The sequence below is a fragment of the Anthonomus grandis genome, chromosome 11 (assembly GCF_022605725.1).
Source record: "Anthonomus grandis grandis chromosome 11, icAntGran1.3, whole genome shotgun sequence".
Classification (NCBI taxonomy): domain Eukaryota; kingdom Metazoa; phylum Arthropoda; class Insecta; order Coleoptera; family Curculionidae; genus Anthonomus; species Anthonomus grandis.
This window is the reverse complement of record NC_065556.1, coordinates 26,245,724-26,271,627: the sequence shown is the minus strand read 5'-3', so window position 1 is coordinate 26,271,627 and position 25,904 is coordinate 26,245,724. Positions and strand designations below refer to the sequence as shown.

General features: G+C 34.2%; 1 protein-coding gene across 50 annotated transcripts in view; it reads right to left on the bottom strand.

Moving 5' to 3' along the window:
• The window catches only part of LOC126742555 (cell adhesion molecule Dscam2), an 88,510-nt gene that overhangs the window by 48,604 nt on the left and 14,002 nt on the right, over positions 1–25,904 (bottom strand). For 22 of the 50 annotated variants that reach the window (XM_050449219.1, XM_050449225.1, XM_050449226.1 and 19 more), the window contains exons 4-8: positions 22,276–22,455; positions 12,427–12,576; positions 5,291–5,420; positions 1,900–2,162; positions 1,262–1,843 (exon numbers count right to left, since the gene is read on the bottom strand). In XM_050449219.1, coding sequence (XP_050305176.1) covers positions 1,262–1,843; positions 1,900–2,162; positions 5,291–5,420; positions 12,427–12,576; positions 22,276–22,455 — 1,305 coding nt within the window. Of the gene's footprint in view, positions 1–1,261; positions 1,844–1,899; positions 2,163–5,290; positions 5,421–6,788; positions 6,913–7,020; positions 7,145–7,725; positions 7,850–7,882; positions 8,007–8,201; positions 8,329–9,157; positions 9,282–9,520; positions 9,648–9,682; positions 9,807–10,150; positions 10,269–10,470; positions 10,595–12,426; positions 12,577–17,167; positions 17,333–22,275; positions 22,456–23,438; positions 23,601–25,904 lie in introns of all 50 variants that reach the window. The other 28 variants (XM_050449241.1, XM_050449251.1, XM_050449240.1 and 25 more) reach the window with 16 other exon arrangements.

Genomic DNA, 25,904 nt, shown 5'->3' with positions numbered 1-25,904 from the left:
TTATTGGCTAGAACCGATCATGTGCGACATAAACTTTTATATAACTCAATCCAACTTAAACTACACCGAGAAAAAACTTCGTTAACGGTTAAAGAATGATCGATTAACCCAATCAAAAACTTAGGATAAATAGGCCCCAATGAAATAATCTGATTGTCGCAATGAAAGTGGTAAATATTTTTTAAATCACAAAATAGTTAAGTAGAAAAAATATCAATGGACATGACAAACATGGATAAAAAATAGGGATTTTCCAAAAGGATTTTTTACTAGGCAAATGTTTGGGGTGGGTGGGGAGTTAAGGGTTATGTTGATGAAAAAAAATATTTTTACAGAAAATATATATGCAATATTTATTTTAAAAACACTGCTTATTTAAATTAGATATAATTTTACATATAAATATTTAGTATAAAAACAGCGCGCGTTATTAGATTGGATAATATGGACGAAAAGAAGATGTGAATCCAATGTAATGTCGTATGTAAATCCCGTGAATTTTTTAAATGCCGAAATTTTCTCCAATTTGTAAAGAGAATCGTATATGATATACGTATATTCTCACCTATTGTTTTCTTAAAAAGCATTTTTTTCTCAGGCAATTATTTCCTGCAAAAAAACGTTTTTTATTAACCCTATCCTTACACCCCCCCACCCACCCCACACAACTTGCCAGTAAGAACTTGTTTTCAAAAATCATTGTTTTATAAAATAGTACGCATGCATAACAGTTGATTTCGTCGTTAATATCCAATCTAATAACACAGTTTGTTTATATAAATTTGATACAATTATATACATGTATATTAATAAATATTTAATATAAAAACAGTGCTATTCAATTGGATAATATAGACGAAAAACAGTGATTTTTCAAAGGAATATCTCAATAGAAAAATGTTTGGGGTGGGTGGGGGGTTAAAGGATTGTTTTGATAAAAAACAATGTTTTTGCAGAAAATATCTATTAAATATTTAATTTAATAACACTATTTATTTAAATTTTATATAATTTTTAGAATTAGATGATTTTCGCTACCTTAATACAATTGAGTAGATTAGTGTAATCGGAAAATTTAATTGTGAAAAAAAAATAGATCCAATCGAAAACTTTCATTGAACCGTTTTGCTGGGCGTAGTTCTGGTTTCAATACAATCAAAAATATTTCTACCATTTCACTAAAAATTTCTTAAAACGAGGAATTTTTTGCTTTATTTGAAATAAACCCGCTCAATGATAAGCAAATTAATTTCTAACTCACCTCTTTCCCACACGACAGTATCAACCGGATGTCCGGCGAACGGACAATGGACAATCAAAGTGCCTCCAGCAACGATGGCTTGTTTCTCCATCGATCTCACGAATGGTAATCCATAAACGTTAATTCTGGCAGAATGGTCGGCGCTTCCAACCTTGGAGCTGGCCGAACACCTGTACAAGCCACCGTCGTTGGTGTGGATCCCAGTGACGTTCAGATGAGAAACTACATCCCCGTTGACAGTGACGTATTGTCCGATTTGATAGCGTTCGCTGTTGGATAGTCTTCTGCCATAGAGTTCCCAGGTGATCTCAGGAGTGGGATTGCCGCTGGCGATACATTTGAGGAAAACTGAGTTCCCGGGCTGTACGGTTTCCTCGTTGAAGGCGTGACGGATCTGGGGTGGTTCGAATCTACCTCCGAGTTTCAATTCTGCAGTCGCCTCGGCACTTTCTTGGTCGTTCCGGATAAAGCATTGGTACATTCCTTTGTCTTCTTTGCGGACCGCTTCGATTCGCAACACTGCGTCGGTGTGGTCGATTTTGCTGCCATCCTTCATCCAGGAGACGGTTTTAATAGGATTTCCTGAAAACACCGATGAACGTAACGAATAATGCGTGATTCAAAACACCTGGTAGTACCTTCAAACTTGCAAGTGAACACGGCAGGTCTTCCGAAATCAACGGTTTGGACTTTCGGTTCGATGGAAGCTTTTAGTGGGGCGGTGACGGTGAGAACAGTTTCCACACTTTCGCCTCCGACTGAGTTGTTTACCACGCACAAGTATTTTCCAGAGTCTTCGACCTTGGCTTCACGGATGATCAGAGTTCCTGCTACTTGCTTAACGCGGTCGTTCAGAGTAACGGCTTGTTTGCGGGAAGTTCCTTCCATGAACTTGTACCATCTGGAACAAAAGAAACCCACCTGAAAGATAAGAATCTGAACCGCGGCGGTTTTATCAATACACGGAAGAGCAAGCCAACTGAAAGCTCGCTACGGAAATTTGTCTACAATACCTAAACTTTGGCACTGGAAAAGCTTGTGCCGGGCATAACGCTACCGCTGTCTCGCCCAAGGCTTTATCCTTGATATCAATTGTTTTTGAATTAAGACGGGGTCCCACCGATCCAGTTGGCTCTATAAACAAACCAGATTTAACAGGGAGTTTTGCAATACGGCACCCTCTGGCTTCTTACGAGAACGATTTCACGGGATTGGGACACATTTAAGGAGACTAGGCTTACCTGAACTTTGGCACTGGGTATCCCGTGACGTCACAAGGGATCACAATGTCTTTGTTAATGTAAGTGTCTAAGACTATGCTACCGTCGATCTTGCGACCTGATGCTTTTGGAGGAACATTGTTCGTGGGCTCTGTTTAATATTTAATCAATGGGTTTAACTTGGGTTTTATTAACAATTATGGGATTAGAGGTATCTTTGCTTTGAGACACTGATGACTTTATTTCGAAAGGAGCGTCCCATATAACATTTATAAGAGGTCTCACTTATATCTAAATAATGTACTAATATCTAAAGGCCAGTAAAAGATATTTTTAATACGCCAATATATTATTATATCTTCAAAATATCTGTTTTGCATCACCTTTTGCTATAGACATTATTAGGTTTAATAAATACTCCGTGAAAAGTATTATTTTTTAATTTGTTCATCAATGGTGTAATTTTTAACCGGAGGCAAATCCGCCAAATAGGTAATACTGCTCCATATGTAGAAGCAGAATTTTCATCTTAACCTCAAACTTGATCTAACCTAACCCATGGGTTTTTTTTTCTACGTGCTGCGATTGCTTAAAGTGTTGTGTTAGTGGTTTATTAGAGGTTTATTGATATTTAGGTGTATAGATATTAGTGTATTTTTCTTACTTAACTTTAACCTGTTTGAACGACGATTTTTTTGAATGGTGTACCCCAAAGGTGTGACTAAAAATTAAGAGAAGTAATTTGCTGAAATATTATTTACGGTCTAAAAAGGCTATAGGGCGAAATCAAACAAGTAAAGACAATGAAGATTGTGATTTGATATTACATTTGATTTGTCTGAAAATAATACAGCCATCGAGTCCAGTCTTGAGGATGAAACATTGAGAACATTTAAACTTAAACAGTATTTGGAAAATGCTACAAAATTTAATGATGTAGCAAGTTTCCATATTTTGATCAAGTAAACTTTATATAAATTATTAATTTTTTAGGTAACTGAACTTGGTAAAGTAGAAGGCACGATAACATTATATCGAGTAGCCAAATACAAATGGATTAGGAAGAAAAGAAAAAATTTGCTAATATGAATATTATTAATATGATACTTGTGTGTATATTAATATGTACTGCTTTGTATAATTTTTGTATATCTTTCTTTTTGTGTTTCTTTCTTAGATTTAAAAAAATTGATTTTTTTTACCCATGTTGAAAAACATAAAAAAATGTGTAAATATTTTCTTGTTTAATTTACATGCTATTTTAATTTTAATGTGAATTTTTAATTTATACAACTGGATAGCCTTAATAAAGCTATCAAAAAAACAACTTAAAGGCACCCTAACAAGGCATCTTAAAAATGTTCGTAATTCTTTAAGATGTCTTAAAGTTATCTTTGCGGAAATACTTGACGTATTTAAGTCGTCTCACATGTTTTGAATAACATATATTTTTTTAGACCTCTTGGGGATATCATTGTGCTATACGGGTTGTGGGGTGAAGGAAACGTCCAGTGGCAACCATTTTTGACCATTTATCAGAAAAATAGATATTTTTTACGTCTGAATACGTACCTAAATTTAGGAACAGGGTACCCGGAAACATCGCAGGTCATAACGATATCGCTTCCGTTAAAAGTTTCCTGGAAAATGTTACCTCCGTACTTCCGAACTGACGACTTTGGTGCCACATTACTCGTCGGCTCTGGTAAAAATTCAATTTTTGTTCAAAACAAAAAAATAAATCATAAATTACCTGAATTTTGGGACAGGATAGGCCGTTACGTCACAAGTGATCATCAAATCTTTGCCCGAAGGACTTTCCTGGAAAAGACCTCCGGCATATTTTTTGCCGGACGACTTTGGAGCGACATTATTGGTGGGCTCTAAATAGTAATCAAATATGTTTATATTGAGCTAAATGCCCGCAAAACCTGAATGTTGAAATAGAGTCTTTTTTGGGAGTTATTGAATACTGGCGAGGAACAGTATAAAAAACAAAGCGGTGATGGAAGAATTCAGACAGATTGTCTTAACTGCCTAAGATTCATTTTAATACCCAACTTAGAGACCATATTCAAGAAACTCTCAGAGGACAAAAAAGTGGTAAAGACAATTTAACCAGGGATTAAAAAAAAAATAAAGCTAACTATAATAAGCGCAAGCAAAAGAATACTCTGAACAGCCAAAAGCATCGATATCAGCAAGTTAATCGTTCTAAAAGCGTCAGCACTAAAAGTTAAACTTACTTAAATATTGGGTTTGGATAACCAACAACGGGACAGAGAATCACCCCGTCTGAGTGTAGTGGAAAGGCGGCTATCCTCCACGGGATTGGCTCCCCGATGATTTTTGGAGGTAAATTATTGGTCGGTTCTGAAACCAACCAATTCGCTAATTATTTACTCGAGAAGCAAAATTATAGACTTAAGGGATGCAAAATTGTGGATTCGAAAGCAGTTTCAGGGACGAAAGTTGAATTTTCTTAAGGTCAACTTATCCGGCAGATATCTCTTCAGAATCCAACAGTTTCGCGCCACGAAAGCGACAATTTCTGTGCGTGTTACGAAAACAAAATTATTTGCTTCTACTCTATAAATTACACGTTATAATAGTAATTGGAACGCAAAGGAGGAGGAATATCGCTAAAGAAGTGAATAATTTATAAGAAAACAACCCCGATATTGGTGATCCAAACGCAATATTCAAATTAGGATAATTCAACTACTTTACTTACCGTTTCATTGCGTTAATTAATTAGGCTTATGAAATTTTTTTTAAATGTTTATTGAATAGGGTCCAGAACACTTACAAATATCTGGGCACTGGGTAACCAGTCACTTGGCAAGTGAGCCAAGCGGTACCGCCCTGAGGCACCAGAATCACCTTCCAACCCTCGTACTTTTCGCCGTCCTTTTTGGGTGGTACATTATTCGTTGGTTCTCAAAAAGAAAATTGACATTTACGATCTACCTCCTTAAGAGGATACCCGTTTTTATGAACTTGGACTTTGATATATTTCAAGGGGAAGAAGTGAGGTTCAGGATTTGTGGAATTTCAAGATGCTGTAAGTCACTACATTTTCATCAAGCAAGAAAAAACAACTTACAGGTACCTTGCCACTGGAAAAGCAGTGACCTGACACGTAATCCATGCAGTATGATGTTCTGCAACCAGTAAAACTTCCCAACCTTCAAACTTTTTGCCATCCCTCTTAGGTGCTACATTACTAGTAGGTTCTGATTATAAAAATACATATTTTAATGCAAGTTTATATATGGTAGGGTACCCTTGAGGATTTTACAAGTAGGAGGGATATTATTTATTTTCTCAGCAGCAACTAAAACTCCAGAGCCAGGGTGGTACTAAGACAAATAACAGTGATGTCGATAATGATCCTAGGGGATCTAAAACCAAAACTTACAAGAATCGTGGTACCGGAAACCCAGTAACTTGACAAGTGAGCCATACGGTGTTATTTGACTTGACTGTGAGTACCCTCCAGCCCCCGAATTCTGCACCGACTTTCTTTGGGGCTACGTTATTGGTCGGTTCTGTTAAAACAAATATACCTGTCAAATGTTTGACCGGTTTTTAACATGTTGGGATAGAGTCGTCCTTATATATATTTTTTTCCATACCTAAATAAAGGCACAGGATATCCGACAACGTCGCATGTTAAAACCAGGGTAGAATTGGAGGCGGCAGAGTAAATTTTGCCTCCCTCGTATTTCTGACCTGGTACCTTTGGAGAGATTTTTCCAGTCGGTTCTGGAATAAGAAAGAATAAATGGAGATATGAGAGATTAAATTGGTCAAGGTACCTTTGCGTTTTGGACCCTGATCGCTCTACATCCTGCGCATTAAAATACTGATTGAAATGCAAATTTTAACTGCCACATGCAATCTGAATTCAAATTAATACATGTTCATGCCAGCATGTCAATAAATTTGTAATTAAAACTAAGTACCTAGTCGCGGGAGCGGGATATCCTTGCGCAGGACAAAGCAGCGCAAAATTTTTCCCGATTTCTTTGTCGAACACTCGTATGAATCCTTTGGATTCTAAGGCAAAAGTAGGAGCTTTGGACCCTATAGGTTCTAATAAGGAAATTGAGTCAACATTAGCCGAGGCTCCAAAACAATCCTGATTGTTGGGATTTTTAGCAACACCTTATTATAAGAGAAAAGGGACATGTTAGATGAGGAACCAAACAAAAAAGACTGTGAGCTAGAAATAGGACCAAGAAGAAGGTTTTCCCTATCCATAATCATCTAGACCAAATTAAAATGAATCCGGATCTACTCACCTGAAGTGCGGTTTGGGAAACGCCTGTGCCGGACACAAGAGAGCCATGGTAGCACCCATTGGTCGTTTTAAAATGTTAATTTGCGATTCAAAGGAGAACGACGGTGCTCTAGATCCAACTGGTTCTATGCGATTTAAGATGTTTTTATTATTTATAAATCAGTCGAGACGGGGCACCGCTGCACTTAAATTGGACCCACTTCAAAAAAATGTTAATCTAATTTGGGACTTACTTGTAGGAAGGTTTAGGAAAACCTTGGGCAGGACAGAGAAGAGCCAGATGTACCCCCGAGGGCCTTTTTAAACTGGAAATGTCTGATTCTGAAGATAAGGCTGGTCTCCTGGATCCAACTGGTTCTGATGAAGAAACGATCAGAAATAGATAGAGGTAAGATGATGATAAAGTTGTGACGGGTACCCTCTGCATTTTAATTACTTACTTAAAATTCGGCTTAGGAAAAGCTTGCGCAGGACACAGCAACGCAACCGTAGATTCAATCGGCTCTTTCACGAAAAACAATTGAGACTGGAAGGAGAATGAGGGAGCTCGAGATCCAACTGGTTCTAGTACGGAAATATTCAAAAAAATTTAATCAGAGTCTCGTTAATGTCGGGATAAGGTACCTAAATTAGCGTTAGACTTACCTGAAGCTTGGAGTGGGAAAACCTTGGGCAGGGCAAAGCATTGCAATGTTGCTTAGGTGGGAGTATCGAAGCTTCATGGAAAATATTTGGGACTCTGTAGAAAAGGCCGGAGCTCTGGAACCGACTGGTTCTAAACCAAGAAACATTTGTGCTTAGTCAAGTAACGGAGACATATAGGTACCCTTGCCAGAACTTATGTATATCTTAAGAACAATTTGTTTGAATTCCAGGCTGAAAGAAATGACTGCAAGATTCACCTTAAGGATGGATTTGTCACTAGTCGCTTTACCTACCTAAATACTGGACTTGGAAACCCTTGAGCGGGACATAACAAGGCTAAATCGCTACCAACAGGTCTTTTCATAGTGAAAACTTCCGATTCGGTGGAAAATGAGGGGGCTCGAGAACCAACGGGTTCTTTAAAAGAAAAATCACATTAATTCGACTAACCTGAATGTTGGACTGGGGAACCCTTGAGCAGGACACAGCAGGGCAAAATTTACGCCTGTGGGACGCTCCATGGTGAAAATTTTGGATTCAGTAGAGAAGGAGGGAGCTCGGGATCCAACTGGTTCTGTAGAAGAATAAAACAGGGTGATAAAATTTACCTAAATTTTGGAAACGGGAGCCCTTGTGCCGGACATAGCATCGCGAAACTTTGACCTTGAGACCGATCGTAACCCATTAACTTAAGGTCGTTAGAAAAGGTTGGTTTCTTGGATCCAATTGGTTCTAAAGATAAATTGCAATAAGTTTTATGCACAATTACCTGAATGTTGGGACTGGAAATCCTTGTGCTTGACATAAGAGCGGGATATCAAACTTCGCATCTCGTTCAACGGATTTCAGTTTAGAGTCTACCTGAGTTAGTTTAGGAGCTCTACTGCCAAGCGGCTCTACAGGTCAAAGAGGTATTAATAAATTGCTATTTTAAGACACTACCTGAATGAGGGAACGGGGAATCCCTGTGCCTGACATAAAATTGGCACGTCCGATCCAGAATGGCGAGAAGCAACTTTAAAATTTGAGTCAGCTTGAGTAAGTTTCGGCGCACGGGTTCCCACAGGTTCTGAAGACAATATAATACACAATTTAGAGCGAAGTGAATCTGAAGGTTTAAGCCTAACACGAGTTTCAATTTGTCAGTTTAAAATTACCTGAAAGATGGCGTGGGAAACCCTTGTGCTTGGCACAACAGAGTCACACCCTGATTCAAATGTTTCTGGATGGTGGTGCTTCTGATGTCAGAAGAGAGGGTGGGAGCACGAGAGCTAATGGGTTCTATAATTTTGAGGAGTCTAATAGTAAAAGAAGCTTAAGGAAACCTGAATATTGGGATACCAAGGACACGCAGTAGAATCAAGTTAATTTTTCATTATAATGGAATTTTTTGATTACCTATAGGTGGGAGTGGGAAATCCTTGTGCCTGGCATAACAAAGTAACCCCATCATTTAGTTTATTCTCGATAGTAGTACTCCTTACATTGGATGAAAGGCTGGGACCACGAGAACTAACTGGCTCTAAAATGGTCCGGGACCAATTAACCAAAAACAATTGAGTTACCTGAATTTGGGGGTGGGAAACCCTTGACCTTGACACTGTAGAGCCACGTCTTCATTTAACTTACATTCGGACCAGACGGTTTTGGCGTTTGATAATAGTTTTGGGGCTCTGGATCCCACTGGTTCTACAAATTGTGATAATTTCCCGATTATTAATTTACCTGAAAGTGGGTGCGGGAAATCCTTGGGCAGGACAAAGCAGGGAGAGGGTGGAGTTGGTCGCGTAGTCGACGACGTCGTATTTTGACTTTGATGAGACTTTCGGGAGGGTGCTACTTATTGGCTCTATAATATAAAATTGCCAAATAAGTCATTCACGAAGAATGAAAAAAAAATGAAAATGAAATCAGTACCTTGTAATGGGGGTAGGAAAGCCTTGAGCAGGACACCCTAAAGTAATACTCCGATTTGCTGGAGAATCTACAGTATGAATTCGATCAGCAGTAGGAAATTTTGGTCCAACATGCCCAACTGGCTCTAAAGCAAAACAAACCCCTCTATAAATGCAAATGAATAAATCGTACCTGTAGTTTGGGACAGGGTATGACTGCGCAGGACAAAGCAAAGTGATATTGGACATATTAGTGTTTTCCAGAGTCTGGATTTTAGATGTTCCAGCTGAAAGTCGTGGCGCTACACTACCCACGGGTTCTAATAATAAAGGAGAAGATTATGTGGTGGTTTACCTGAACTTTGGGACAGGGAAAGCTTGCATGGGACACTGCATTGTCAGAACTTCAGACCCTTTGGCCGTCAAGTCTCTGCTCGCGTCTCCGGATGTCAGTTTTGGAATGACCGTACCAATAGGCTCTAACCCCGATTAAATTTTAATTTCGATCATATATACAGTGTGTCCCAGGATGAGTTATGAAATTAGGTATTCGGGCATAATTTTGCATTCTAAATAACTTTTTCTTATACATTTTAATTATATCTTGCCTAGAAACACTACTCATAAAATTTTAAAAATGCTCGTATCAAGGCATGCTCGATTTTAAAAAAATTAAAATATGCTAAAGTATATTTTTTAATCAAATAGGGCTGGATGCCAAACGGTCAAATTTCAACTACAAAATCTTTTGTCAATTTTACGTATAAATTCGCTCATCCTGGGACACACCGTAGATATAATGGGATAAAGCACCCTTGCTTACCTATAAGCCGGCTTTGGAAACGCTTGTCCAGGACATAAAAGAGCAACGGCTGTCCCTCGACCGTACGCGTCTATCGGGGGTACTTTAGTAATTTTAGGTGCCACACTGCCTACAGGCTCTAAACAGAATTGTACAGACTTAGATGGGGTTGTTTACCTGTATGTTGGGGCGGGAAACGCTTGAGCGGGGCACAGCAAGGTGATGCTTTCATTTTGATACCCTTTAAAGCTAGTAGAGTCGGCGGTGGTGCCAAATTTTGGCAGAACACTCGCCACCGGTTCTATAAAAGGGAATTTCCTTGAACAGATGCGAGAATTTACCTGTATGCTGGTGAAGGGAACGCCTGTGCGGGACATAAAATGGTAATGGTTTGATCCTGGTATCCATCAAAGCCTCTAGAGTTGTCCAGGGTAGGGAATTTCGGTTTCACACTAGCCACTGGTTCTTGAGAAGAAAGTTCAGTTGATAGTGAGAATATTATGGCTTGAAGTTGGGATAGGGATTATTTAGATCTAAAGGTTCAGGTACCAGATTACGTGAGGAGGATCAGAGCTAATAAGAAATTTCAGTTTTCAGATGATTTGAACAGTAAATAGAGCAATGAAATGTGGAAGTGCTAACACATCTTCGACCCAAATATCTAATTGACTTAATGCTTGTCATATGACTTCAAGACAATTCATAATGTTTTGGACTAAATTAGGGCAAAGAAAAACAAGTTTCCTTAAAAAAAAAATCCAGATCTTAGCTCCTGCGACTATTATTTAGTTCCAAAACAAGAAAACTGTGATAAATCGCATTCTGTATGCATCAACCAGCTCTAGTTTATAAAAAAAATCAACATTTTCTTATCTATGTGCGCTCCAAGATTGTTTCGTATTAACTATTATCCAGTAAATTAAAATATATATTTATCGAACAAAAAGTACCTTGTTTTAACGACCGGAAATCCCTGAGCAGGGCATAGCATATTAAGAGTGCCATTTGCACGGTAAAAATACTCTTTCCGCAATTCCAGAGGGAACCTTGGACCAACTGTTCCTACCGGTTCTAGAAGAGATTGAAAAAATCCAACATGAAAATGACTTACCTTGGGTGCATTGCGATCATTTAGGTCCTCTGGGCAAGGGTACCCAGTTTTACAGATTCCATCGGAAGAAAGGGACTTTTAGGGAAAAAAGGATAAAAGGATAATTTTTAATTTTTGTTTTTTTTTTAAAGTGTCCAAGTGAAGCAAGGGTACCCTATCCCAACATTCAGGTAAATTTTATAAAGAAACTTTAATAAAGCATCACGACAATGGTTTATTAAAGTTTTTTAAAGTCTTCAGGTTCTAGCGGTTAGAAATTGAAGCCTTGATAAGATCCCTTAAAATGGTTTATTTATAAATCTTATTTTTAAAAAAAATTATTAGATGTTTTTAAGGGATCTTTTTCTTATTGCGTACAGTAGTCAACTTCAAATAATTTTTGCTGATCGTATGAAAATCACTTAAATTCGTGGGAATAAAAAAGGTTCAAGTATAGCTACTGTAGGCAGCAATCAATCAATGTTATGAATTAATAAATTACTCGTAACCATTAAGAAACTCATACTGGCCATTCATGAAGAAGATAACAGAGAGGTTTAGCATTGAATTCGTGTTTTTTTTACCAAATATTTTTTCATTTAACTTTTCAGTCCAGTCTTGACAATAATATCATCGGTGACATTGACGGCAGAGATCAAAGTTTGTTTGCAAAATTTAAAAAAATTACTAGAATTATTTGAAGAGTCAACAGGATTAAAATTTAAAAAAAATCATATACACATTTACAAGTTAGAAGATTAATAACATACATAAAGTAAAGTAAGTAGATACATAAATAATTTATGTATTTAATTGTGAATTTTAATAAAAACTGACACCCTTTATATAAGAACGTTATATGCTAAAACTCTCTGATAAGTATTGTAAAACCGATTTGAGCTGAACATGATAAAACCAAAGCTGAATGGCCGTTTATGAGCTTCTGGGAAATCGTTACGAATGTGAGAAAATTAAATTAATTTGCAAATCCGATTTTAATTTTGCCCGCATCGCAAAACTTTATTTATCACAACGTTATCTTAAACTGGAATATCTGCGATGGAAATAAAATGAGATTTGCACATTATTTAATGAGTAAGCCGTCTTTACATAATTAATTACTAATAATGATTAAAACAGTTTAAATCATATATAAAAACGACTTACTTCAACCCCTAACAAATATTTAAAAAAAAAAATGACTTACCAGTAATTACCAATCGGCCCTTAGTGGCACTAAGTCGGGTTTCTCCGGTAAGACGATGTTTCGTACGACACTGGTAAGATTTGTATCCATCTTCAGGGCCTACGTCACGAATATGAAGTTCTCCAGATGGTAAGACCAAGTACTTGCTATCTACAGGGAGTTAAATTAAAAAAATTAATTTTCGAATTACCGCACCGTGACGCCACATCAAAAAATTCACACTGCAGCTGCTTTAATTACCGGAAGTACTAACTTGTGTCTTAATTAGGATATTTAATTTTTATTTAGTTCTTTAAATATGAAAATTTAGTTTAAGATGTGGCGCCTTTAAAAATTGAAAACTTACTTGGCTAAATTCCATTTCATGGCCGAATTAGGGCGTTAGTTCTTGTGATTTTTTCGTATTTAAATATTAGACATTTAATCACTTTAAATCAACAGTTAACGTTATCGGTAAGACTTAAGGCGGTACCCTCCTAAATTTCCAAAGTAAAAATAAAACGCTCGTAAACATGTCATCTTACGTGCCCCATTGACAAGCTGCCGGGTTTTAAAATCGACAAGGACTTTCAATTCTCGCACGTTAAAGGTAAATAAATTGAAAAGTGTTTACGACTCAATACGGTCATGAAAGGAAAGGTCTTTTCATGCTGGTTTACTTCAAAAATACCAAATTAGTAACCAATTTTATTTAATAAAAATTATCTTTATTGTTCTTCTCAGTCCTGGCCTGATTCTAATGCCAATTAGTGGCATTGAGAGATGATGAGATTTCACAAAAAAGAAATATTTAAAATGTTTTAGTTGTTTTAATTGAAAAAGGAAAAATACGTCAAGATATCTCCTTAGTCCGGCTCTAATTACAGTGTCACCTGTCAGAAATCAATCAGTGACATTGACAGATAATCAACGTATTAAACGTCAGTTGTCAAGAGTATCAACGATAGAATTAAACTAATATTTTAAATGGAAATTTTAATTAGTTGTTTTTAAATTAATAAAAAAAAATTATTTCAAAATATATCCTCAATCCGGCTCTTATTTATAGTGTCACCTGTAAAAAGTCAAACAGTGACATTGACAGATAATCAATGTATTAAACGTCAGTTGTCAAGTGTTTCAACGATAAAATTGTACTAATATTTAAAATAATTTTTTTTATTTTAATTAGTTGTTGTAAAATTATTTAAAAAAAAATTATTTGAAAATATGTCCTTAATCCGACTCTTATTCATAGTGTCACCTGTAAAAGTCAATCAGTGACATTGACAGATATTCAATGTATTAAACGTCAGTTGTCAAGTGTGACAACGATAGAATTGAACTAATATTATAAATAAAAAATAATTTTCTTAATTAGTTGTTTTTAAAGGAATTAAAAAAAAATTATTTGAAAATATGTCCTTAATCCGGCTCTTATTTATAGTGTCACCTGTAAAGTCAATCAGTGACATTGACAGATATTCAATGTATTAAACGTCAGTTGTCAAGTGTGTCAACGATAGAATGAACTAATATTATAAATAAAAAATAATTTTCTTAATTTAATTGTTTTTAAAGGAATTAAAAAAAAATTATTCGAAAATGTGTCCTTAATCCGGCTCTTATTTATAGTGTCACCTGTAAAAGTCAATCAGTGACATTGACAGATAATCAATATGTTAAACGACAGTTGTCTAGAGTGTCAACGATAGAATTGTACTAATATTATAAATAAAAAATAATTTTCTTAATTAGTTGTTTTTAAAGGAATTAAAAAAAAATTATTTGAAAATGTGTCCTTAATCCGGCTCTTATTTATAGTGTCACCTGTAAAGTCAATCAGTGACACTGACAGATATTCAATGTATTAAACGTCAGTTGTCAAGTGTGTCAACGATAGAATTGAACTAATATTATAAATAAAAAATAATTTTCTTAATTAGTTGTTTTTAAAGGAATTAAAAAAAAATTATTTGAAAATATGTCCTTAATCCGGCTCTTATTTATAGTGTCACCTGTAAAGTCAATCAGTGACATTGACAGATATTCAATGTATTAAACGTCAGTTGTCAAGTGTGTCAACGATAGAATTGAACTAATATTATAAATAAAAAATAATTTTCTTAATTAGTTGTTTTTAAAGGAATTAAAAAAAAATTATTTGAAAATATGTCCTTAATCCGGCTCTTATTTATAGTGTCACCTGTAAAGTCAATCAGTGACATTGACAGATATTCAATGTATTAAACGTCAGTTGTTAAGTGTGTCAACGATAGAATTGAACTAATATTATAAATAAAAAATAATTTTCTTAATTAGTTGTTTTTAAAGGAATTAAAAAAAAATTATTTCAAAATATGTCCTCAATCCGGCTCTTATTTATAGTGCCACCTGTAAAAGTCAATCAGTGACATTGACAGATATTCAATGTATTAAACGTCAGTTGTCAAGTGTGTCAACGATAGAATTAAACTAATATTATAAATAAAAAATAATTTTCTTAATTAGTTGTTTTTAAAGGAATTAAAAAAAAATTATTTGAAAATATGTCCTTAATCCGGCTCTTATTTATAGTGTCACCTGTAAAGTCAATCAGTGACATTGACAGATATTCAATGTATTAAACGTCAGTTGTCAAGTGTGTCAACGATAGAATTGAACTAATATTATAAATAAAAAATAATTTTCTTAATTAGTTGTTTTTAAAGGAATTAAAAAAAAAATATTTGAAAATATGTCCTTAATCCGGCTCTTATTTATAGTGTCACCTGTAAAGTCAATCAGTGACATTGACAGATAATCAATGTGTTAAACGATAGTTGTCTAGAGTGTCAACGATAGAATTGTACTAATATTATAAATTAAAAATAATTTTCTTAATTAGTTGTTTTTAAAGGAATTAAAAAAAAATTATTTCAAAATATGTCCTCAATCCGGCTCTAATTTATAGTGTCACCTGTAAAAAGTCAATCAGTGACATTGACAGATAATCAATGTGTTAAACGACAGTTGTCTAGAGTGTCAACGATAGAATTGTACTAATATTATAAATCAAAAATAATTTTCTTAATTAGTTGTTTCTAAAGGAATTTAAAAAAAAATTATTTCAAAATATGTCCTCAATTGCCAGATAATCAATGCATTCAATGTCAGTAGTAGTCAAGAACCTAAAAGTCAGAGATGTACTTAGAATAGGCTAAATGAAATATGCTAATAATGAAATCATTCTTTTTTAAAAATTAAATTGAAACTGAAAAATGTTTTTTGTGTAAATGAAAAATCAAATATCTGTTCAGACCAATGCTAAAAGTCATTCAACCACATTGACGCATAAGCAATGCATCAAATGCAAGAAAAATTAGTAGAATTGACAACTGACGTTTGATCTGTCAATTGATTGACTTCTGACAGGCGACAACTTTGACGTTCATATTTTTGACAATTGACGTTTGATGCATTGGTTATGCGTCAATGTCGTTGAATGACTTCTAACATTGGTCTGAACAAATATTTGAGATAATTTGATTTTTCATTTACACAAAAAAAGGTTTTTGATTAAAAATGTCTCTTCGGTCCGGCCCTAGTTATTCAATAACATTGACAGTTGATAAATGCATTAAACGTCATTAACTGTCAAAGACACAAAAATCAGAGTTGTACTTGAGATAATTTAAAATAATTGAATGATTTTTATTACTTAATTTTTTAAACTACTACTACTAAAATAATTTACGCTTTTGTACATAAAATGGAAATATCTTAAATATCAAACAAATATCTCCTCAGTCCTGATCTGCCAAAAGTCATTCGACGCATGATCAATACGTCATACGTCAGCTGTCTCTACAAACATAAACGCCAGAGTTGTACTTAGTAAAATTGGTTAAAAACTTGGCACTGGTCAATCCCTTTTATTCGAAATTATAACAAAATTCCAAATAAAAGTGTTAAAGCACTAAAACTACATTAACACTATCTACATTTTAATGGCAGAATCTTCAGTTTATATTGAATAAAGTGAAATAAGTTTATATGACAATACTGAAGGTTCTGCGCATCTAATCTCTACAAGAGTTTGACAAGGGAAAGATATACGGTTGTTCAGGAATTAACAGGAGTTCCAGATGTCCAAAACCTTTTTTTGAGTGAATTTTTGACAATTATTGTAAACCAGTAGCCACGAACCATTCAAAAAAAAATATTCAAATTTCAAAGGAATAAACCAGTCACCAACAAGCGTTGCCAACTAATTTTTTGTCTACTCAGATTTCCAGACGGTTTAATTGCCTTATCTGACACACTACAGATTCTTTGTTCCACTTAAACGTTCCAGTTATTAGACTATTCAATATGGAAGAGCTCTTACTTCTTTAAGATATTATCAATGTGTAGATAGATGGGCACAGTGATCACGTAAAGTTTACAAACGATATATAATAAGCAAAGAAATGTTTGCTCTATCAAGGGGCCTTAATGCTCTTATTCCGAAATAATTCGCAGATGTACCGGCTTAGGAGTATAAGAATGTGATCTCTTTTAAATAAAATAATATATTACATCCGTCGTAAATGGCCGCCTGTGATAAATCAAAACGCGTCTTAACATCTGGTTCTAAGCTGTTAATAGATTTATCGAGCAAAGGAACTTTAGTTAAATTGGCTTTTGTTGTTTATATGGTGAGTGCGGAATATAGGGAATTCCATTGAGCATTTTTTCTTAACAACTAAATGAGAATTTATTAAAATTAAAGAGCACGCACCGTAATGGTCGTCATCGGCTAAGATTTCGTGGCCATCATCCTGAACCCATGACGTCACCGACACAAAATCCGACACGAAACTGGGAATATGACATTTTAAAATGGCGGTGTTGCCTTTCAGGACACTTTCGTCCATTACGTTCGCGGTGTAGGCCTGAGAAACCACTGAAACAGACGGAGAAAAAGTTCGGTCAATATTGACTCAATTTCAATTCTAAACAAGCTATCGATAATATTATACACCCTTAGGACGAACTTTATTGCTTTTAAGCCCACCCAAAGTATTTCCTTCTACTTCCTAAACGACTTTCAATGTAAACTGAACTTTCCATCGAATTTCTTGCCGATTTGGCTCGACTAGACAAACATCCCCATAGGTCATACCCCCCAAAGTTCCTTTCGTGTCTTTTTTTTTTATTGATAATCGTAAGCAAGTCTTGTTTGTCTTGACAGTTGAGAAGTTTCAGTAGGTTTTTGTTATTGGACCACATCTATAACTGCCGTAGTCAAACGTCCACTTATTACGCTGATCTCTGACGTCCTTAAGTTTATAAATGACCACCATAGTCTAATTTAAGTGCTACAGTATGTGCAACTTTATTCCGTTCATTATCTTAAATAATGAAGTGCCAATTGTTTTTAAATTCATTGGTGCTCGTAAAATATAAGTAAATTAAGTTTACATAGAGAATTTAAAATGTTTTGAATTCTTCAATGACAGGTGTAATGATAAGTTTGAAGATAATTCAAACGGACAAAACGTTAAATAATAATTTCGGTTAATATTCAGAACAGGTGAAACGTTTCCCTTGGAAGGAAGTGCGTACAAGGCAGTCAACATTACAACAATATTAATTTTATTTATTTATAAACGTCACCAAATAGGGTTTATTTATAACGTAAAATAGTGTTTTCTTTGTTTGACCAGTGGGTAACTTCGATGTTGAGGTGCGTTTAAATGAGTTGTATTTTTCAAGAAATTAAAGGGTTCTAAAGTGACTTCTGAAAACCTCTGAGATTTTTCCTATTTAAACATAATAAATGTCAAAATTTTCACAATAACTCGAGTAGCATCTATAACTGTTCTCTAGTTTAAACTATGATGGCACCTCTTGGCCTTTTCGAAATTCCAATGATAACCTTATCACCAAACATATACTGCTCTAAAAAAATTATGAATAAATTCACATATTCCAAATTCCTGTAATTAATTTTTTTTTTACCTTATTGTAAGGCAAAGAGGTGTACCGAGCCGACGATCAATTGTGTGTGGACGCGCCCTCAATAACGTCAATTAGCCCAAATCGGTTTTATAAATTAAATTTGGCCGTACGTAAACATGCGAACGAGGTCGTTGAATTTAAAGTTTGTTTTAGTAGGAGTTAGCGTTGAAATATGCGGGGGCAAGTGGAATATGTATTCGAAAAACAAGGATTTTTGAGTGAACAAAATTAAGAAAATCGAGGAGAGAATAGCCTCAATTTTAATAAAACTAGTTGATGGTTAAAGTGCCTCCGTAAAAATGACTCAAACCCGCATTCTTTTATACGATGTTACAAGCCGAAATTTTTAATTGTTTTCGACGGGCGACAATGAATATCAACGACCTTCCCCCAAAAGCGGAAAAGGGACGCGGTTTTAAGGTCTATGAACCGAAACAATTACGACAAACGTGTCGCCAAATTTAAGGAAAAAAAGCGTATTAATTCGCGTTTTTTAGGTCGTCCACATAAAATCAAAAGCCACTACTGGGGGCATATGGTTTTTTCGATTAGATTTCACCATATGTCCAAAAACGTTAAAATGTATGTAATTATGCCTTGTCTAAGAAAAGTTGAACTACATTTTAATAAATTAACATATCAGAAACCTGTATAAATAGCAGGTTTACACAAAACATGATTTACAGAAACAGGTGGGTTTATTCTTTGGTATGCCACTGCAATATTTATTTATTTTGTATCGTCTCTCTACTGGCTTAGAAAAAAAGGTTGAGGACACTGAAAACCTTCTTTAATAAAATCATTATTAAACCTATAGGTACCATATTCGTTAGATGGTGGTAAGAACCTATTGTTAGCGGTGTCTTGCCAAGAGACGATCTCCACGTGATCGGACACAAAAGACGGAATTTGGCATTTAAAAACAGCTGTGTTTCCTTTTATAACAAAGACGTCGTATACCTGGGCTTCATAGTATTGGCTTACAACTGAAAGTAAGAAAACGCTAAATTAACGCTTTTGACTGGCGAGCCCTATAAATATGAAACTTTTTAAGTTCCTAGGGTATATATTAAGCTATATAATTTAGCTTGAATGGTTCCTACATTATGTAAAAGTAATTTCTGTCCTGGTACACATAACTTTTGACTGATGAGATCTAAAAATAAGAAGCTTTCAAGGGACTAGCTATTTGTCAAGAAAAATAAGAATCATATCCAATTTAATTATGCATTAAATGAAACACTGGTAAATTATTTTGATTTAAGCTTCTGCCTTGGCACACATCATTTTTGACTATTGAGACCTTATTACTTCAGAAAATTTCAACATACCCGATTAAATTATGCATTAGTGGATGCTTGAAGTCAAATAACATTTTTACTGATGAAACCTTAAAGTCTTAAACTTTCAGGGTAAATAGGAGGTACCTTAGGGCATTGGTCTAGAAAATTTCGATTTTGTAGCTTAAGTAGTTTTATGCCAAAAAAATTACAATAATGTCGAATTAAATTACGCGCTAGTCGGTGTTTAAGCCTAAATAACTTTTTACTGATGGGACCTAAAAATCTGAAACTTTCAAGGTAAATAGGCAGTATCTTGGAGCATTATTCCAAAAAGTTTCAATTTTGTAGCTTAAGTAGTTTTATGCCAAAAAAATTACAATAATGTCGAATTAAATTTTGCACTAGTCGGTGTTTAAGCCTAAATAACTTTTTACTGATGGGACCTAAAAATCTAAAACTTTTAGGGTACATAGGAGGTACCTCGAGGCATTATTCCAGAAAATTTCGATTTTGTAGCTTAAGTAGTTTTATGCCAAAAAAATTACAATAATGTCGAATTAAATTACGCACTAGTCGGTGTTTAAGCCTAAATAACTTTTTACTAATGAGACCTAAAAATCTGAAACTTTTAGGGTACATAGGAGGTACCTCGAGGCATTATTCCAGAAAATTTCGATTTTGTAGCTTAAGTAGTTTTATGCCAAAAAAATTACAATAATGTCGAATTAAATTTTGCACTAGTCAGTGTTTAAGCCTAAATAACTATTTACTGATGGGACCTAAAAATCTAAAACTTTTAGGGTACATAGGAGGTACCTCGAGGCATTATTCCAGAAAATTTCGATTTTGTAGCTTAAGTAGTTTTATGCCAAAAAAATTACAATAATGTCGAATTAAATTACGCACTAGTCGGTGTTTAAGCCTAAATAACTTTTTACTAATGAGACCTAAAAATCTGAAACTTTTAGGGTACATAGGAGGTACCTCGAGGCATTATTCCAGAAAATTTCGATTTTGTAGCTTAAGTAGTTTTATGCCAAAAAAATTACAATAATGTCGAATTAAATTACGCACTAGTCAGTGTTTAAGCCTAATTAACTTTTTACTGATGGGACCTAAAAATCTGAAACTTTTAGGGTACATAGGAGATACTTTAAGGCATTATTCTAGAAAATTTAGATTTTGTAGCTTAAGTAGTTTTATGCCAACAAAATTACAATAATGTCGAATTAAATTTTGCACTAGTCGGTGTTTAAGCCTAAATAACTTTTTACTGATGTGACCTAAAAATCTAAAACTTTTAGGGTACATAGGAGGTACCTCGAGGCATTATTCCAGAAAATTTCGATTTTGTACCTTAAGTAGTTTTATGCCAAAAAAATTACAATAATGTCAAATTAAATTTTGCACTAGTCAGTGTTTAAGCCTAATTAACTTTTTACTGATGGGACCTAAAAATCTGAAACTTTTAGGGTATATAGGAGGTACTTTGAGGCATTATTCCAGAAAATTTCGATTTTGTACCTTAAGTAGTTTTATGCCAAAAAAATTACAATAATGTCGAATTAAATTTTGCACTAGTCAGTGTTTAAGCCTAAATAACTTTTTACTGATAGAACCTAAAAATCTGAAACTTTTAGGGTACATAGGAGGTACCTCGGGGCATTATTTCAGAAAATTTCGATTTTGTAGCTTAAGTAGTTTTATGCCAAAAAAATTACAATAATGTCAAATTAAATTTTGCACTAGTCAGTGTTTAAGCCTAAATAACTATTTACTGATGGGACCTAAAAATCTAAAACTTTTAGGGTACATAGGAGGTACCTCGAGGCATTATTCCAGAAAATTTCGATTTTGTAACTTAAGTAGTTTTATGCCAAAAAAAATTACAATAATGTCGAATTAAATTACGCACTAGTCGGTGTTTAAGCCTAAATAACTTTTTACTGATGGAACCTAAAAATCTGAAACTTTTAGGGTACATAGGAGGTACCTAGAGGCATTATTCCAGAAAATTTCGATTTTGTAGCTTAAGTAGTTTTATGCCAAAAAAATTACAATAATGTCGAATTAAATTTTGCACTAGTCAGTGTTTAAGCCTAAATAACTTTTTACTGATGGGACCTAAAAATCTGAAACTTTTAGGGTACGTAGGAGGTACCTCGAGGCATTATTCCAGAAAATTTCTCGATTTTGTAGCTTAAGTAGTTTTATGCCAAAAAAAAACAATAATGTCGAACTAAATTATGTACTAGTTGGTGTTTAAGCTTAAATAATTTTTTACTGATGGGACCTAAATATCTGAAACTTTCAGGGTAAATAGGCAGTAAGACACTGCCCATTTACCCACTTATCATTCCCTAGGGTATAGCTCCAGAAAATTTTAACTTTCTAGCTAAAATATTTATTAACCAAAAAAATTATAATATCCAACTAAATTATGCATATTTGGAAGCTCACTAGTAGAAATTTGTTTATAAAATAGTAGTCATTTTGATCTATAATAAGCACAGGCCATTTTCCCGAATAATTAATATCCTTTAATCTTCCCATTGTCAAACCCTTGTAATTTTTCTTGTTCATTAATAGTTAATTTATATACCCATTTCGTTGGGTTTCTCTTTGGAATTGTATATATAGGTGTCGCTCCCGTCGTCAGCGATCCAACCTTCGATCTGCACAAAATCGGTCACGAAACTTGGTACAATACACTTCAAAATTCCGGTGTTTCCTTTCAGTACGAACTCGTCAGTTACACGTGTTTCATAGAACTGTTTCACCACTAAAGAAAAAAACAATTGTGTTTTGAGAATAAGTAAATATTTCTTGAGGATGTATCGTTAACGAAACATGTATGCGGAGATTCGAACTGCCTGGAATAGAAAAATAAGGATTTTCCTATCAGTTTAAGTTATTTATTTCTTCCAGGCAACAATATACAAGTGACTTGAGAAATTCTACAAATAATTTCTCTATTCCAGGTATTTGAAATGTTTTTGTTTTAATTTATCATTTTTAGAAAAATATTTCAATTGCCTGGAAGAAACATTTAAAGATTCTCCAATTAACGGCCAACCTCGAAATTAAATTAGTTCCAGGCAGTTGAGTCAAAATTAAGAGAAAAAATTCAAAAGCCTGGAAATTGTTTTCTAACCCTCATGGAATTCTCAAATTTGAGACATATCACATGACAAAAAAAGGAGATTAAACCACTCATCTATAGCAGAATAAGCAGAGCTAAAATCGGTTTTACCAAAGCTCCAATTAACAAGGAATCCACACTCGTTGTCTAATAATGTTTACATTTGGCTCGCGTTCACACCCTACTTTTCATTAACCAACCGTTCTATTAAAATCGGTTTCATTTTTAACTAAAAGGTTTTGGTAACTGTGAACTCCTGGAATATCCTGGATTTGGAATTTACCAGAATTGAAATTTCTGCTGCTGGTCTCGTAATCGTAAGTCGTACCATCATCCGCGACCCAAGACACAATTTGGACAAAATCGCTCACGAAACTCGGCACGAGACATTTTAATATTCCGGTGTTGCCTTTTAGCACGTATTCGTCGATCACTCTACTGTTGTAAAACTGTTGCACCACTAAAAATAATATTAACAGCCAATAAATATTTACAAGTCCAAATGGCTTTTTCGGTAATTTTTCGCTTTGATGTTACCGCCTTGCGGCAAGATCAAACAGAATTATCAAGGTTTTGAACATACTGGAACGTGGTTTTTAAAAACTCTTTCTCTACAATTTTACCGTAGTTTTCTCCCAAAAGGAACGTATTGCCTTGAGTGTCTTGCCAGTTTTCCACCGTGACAAAATCAGATACGAAAGACGGGATTTCGCATTTCATGATTGCGGCGTTGCCACGGATTACGTACTCGTTATCCGCCTCTACTTCATACGATTGCGCCACCACTTGAAAACGAACAAGGGTTGTTTAATGGTTAAGTAATGGATGCATAAACGAACAATTTTTTCTATTGTATGTCTTTAAGAGGGTTTTAATTAAAAGGCGGCAGTATTAATATGGGGTGATTTTAAATTGTCATTAATTATTTCTTCCAGGCAGTTTAAATAATATTTTAATTTATCTGGGATCCCTTAAAATTGAAATAATTGCATCATTTATGGTCGACTTTGGCCAACGAAAGGTTTTTTTGAAAAAACTGCATAAGGGACACGCTACATTTTTGCAAATTTGATGGTCACATGGGTTATTCAATGCAATTTCAAAATGCTCTAATAAAATTAAAATTAAAGATTGAATTTTCATATTTTAAAGTATGGTGTTACAGTGAGGTTTTCTTGGGCAAACTATGCGAAAAAATACAATTTCTATACAGTAAAGCTCAAGAAGCAATAATTTTCTTGGGACATTACTTCAATATATTGATACTGATAAGATCTTATAAGGCCGTTAATTATAAAGTATAATTTTTCCAGGAAATCTTTGCATGATTATGCAGTAGGTGCACATATTTCAAAGTTTCACCCAGGAATTTTCAATATCAACATTATTATCTGAAAATATACAACACCTCTTCATAATGTAACATGGGTTTGTTGACTAACCTGTTAAATTTTTTTTTGTGGCCATAAATAATGGAAAAGAGCGTTTAGATTTATTTAATTTTGACGAAGAAAGCATTGACCTTTAATTTAAGATGACTTCCGAGACTATAAAAAGGTGCTTGATCCGTCCATACGTGGATCGAATGCACAATAAGGCGATCAAATGTAATAAAATATCGCGTGAAATCAATCTGAACTCGGCCTGGGTCACCTGTACGTCGGGTTTAATTGCTTCAGATTAAAATCTATTAGATGCCATATAAATCATGTGGTAATCCTAATCCGATTATGCCTCTGTGGGTTTTATTATATGATTTGAAAAAAATATATGTATACTACACTTTCATAGGCAAGTGTATGTAAATAGTGGACCATTTGTTTAATTAAACAGGGTCGTACCACATAGCCTCACAATATTTTTGAATTAAATTTTCAGTCATGCGCCTTATTGTCATTCATTCGATATTCAGTTGGGATCTTTTACAAGGAGTGGGACAAGGATACGTATATGGTGTTATACAGATGTATATTTGGTCATTTAATTGTTAGTAACTCTATAGTGTTTGTCAAAATCAACTTAATTTAGTGGGATTTTTTCGTTTAAATGACTCGGAAGAGGTCAAAAAGTCAAAATTTGACTTGATCAAATTTAATTGACAGGATTTTCAATGCGAAAACTCTCCACTGTTTTAATTTTTAAACAGGATATATGTACATACTTGACGAAATTTAGTATTGACGATGTCGGCACTTTTGAAGATCCAATAAAAACCACATAAATGAATAGAAATATTTAATTTTCACATGGATTTAATTTTATTAAATTTTCAATTTAATATTCATGTAGTTCCTACTAATAAAAATGCTATAAACTATTTAGTGAAATTTTGAGAAGAATATATTTCCTTTTTTTTTTTAATTCTTTTTTCCAATGTAATTCAACTCCCTGGAAGAAGAATTGAAATTTTCCAACTAGCAGTGAGGTTAGATAGAGATCCCTTGAACATTTTATTATTGCTTTTGACCAAAAAATTAATTTCTTCCAGACAGTTGAAATATTTCTTGGTCTGTCCTTAAAAGAAGACGAGCCTGGAAGGAAAAATGCTCCAATCAATAAACAGAATAACACTTTTTTTTCAAATTTATTCCAGGCAATTGAACTAATTTTTTTATTTATTTAAAACAAAAAATCGAAACGTTTTAACTGCATGGAAGAAGTGAAAAATTAACTTCTTGGTCAAAAGCAACAATAAGAAAAGAGTTTAAAAGATCTCCAAATTGATGGATCCTAGTTAGAAGTCTTCCAATTTTTTTTCAAGGAGTTGAAATAAATAAAAACTTGGAAGGAAAAATGTTGTTCCAATTAATTTTTTTTTCAAGGCAGTTTTACTAATTCCTTTTAATTATTTGGAAAATACTTCAAGTAGCAGGAAGTTCCAGAAAAAATCGAAATGTTTCAACTACCTGGAAGAAAATTTCAAAATTTTTCCATATAAAGTTTTCCACTCTGTATATCAATCATTCGACCACTATTCCAAGAATATTCTTATTTTTGAATTTTTAAGAAATCAAAGAAGCATACAAATTTTATTGGGGTTAATTTACTTCTAAAATATTAGGCCTAAAAAAAGGTGTATGTACACCCTG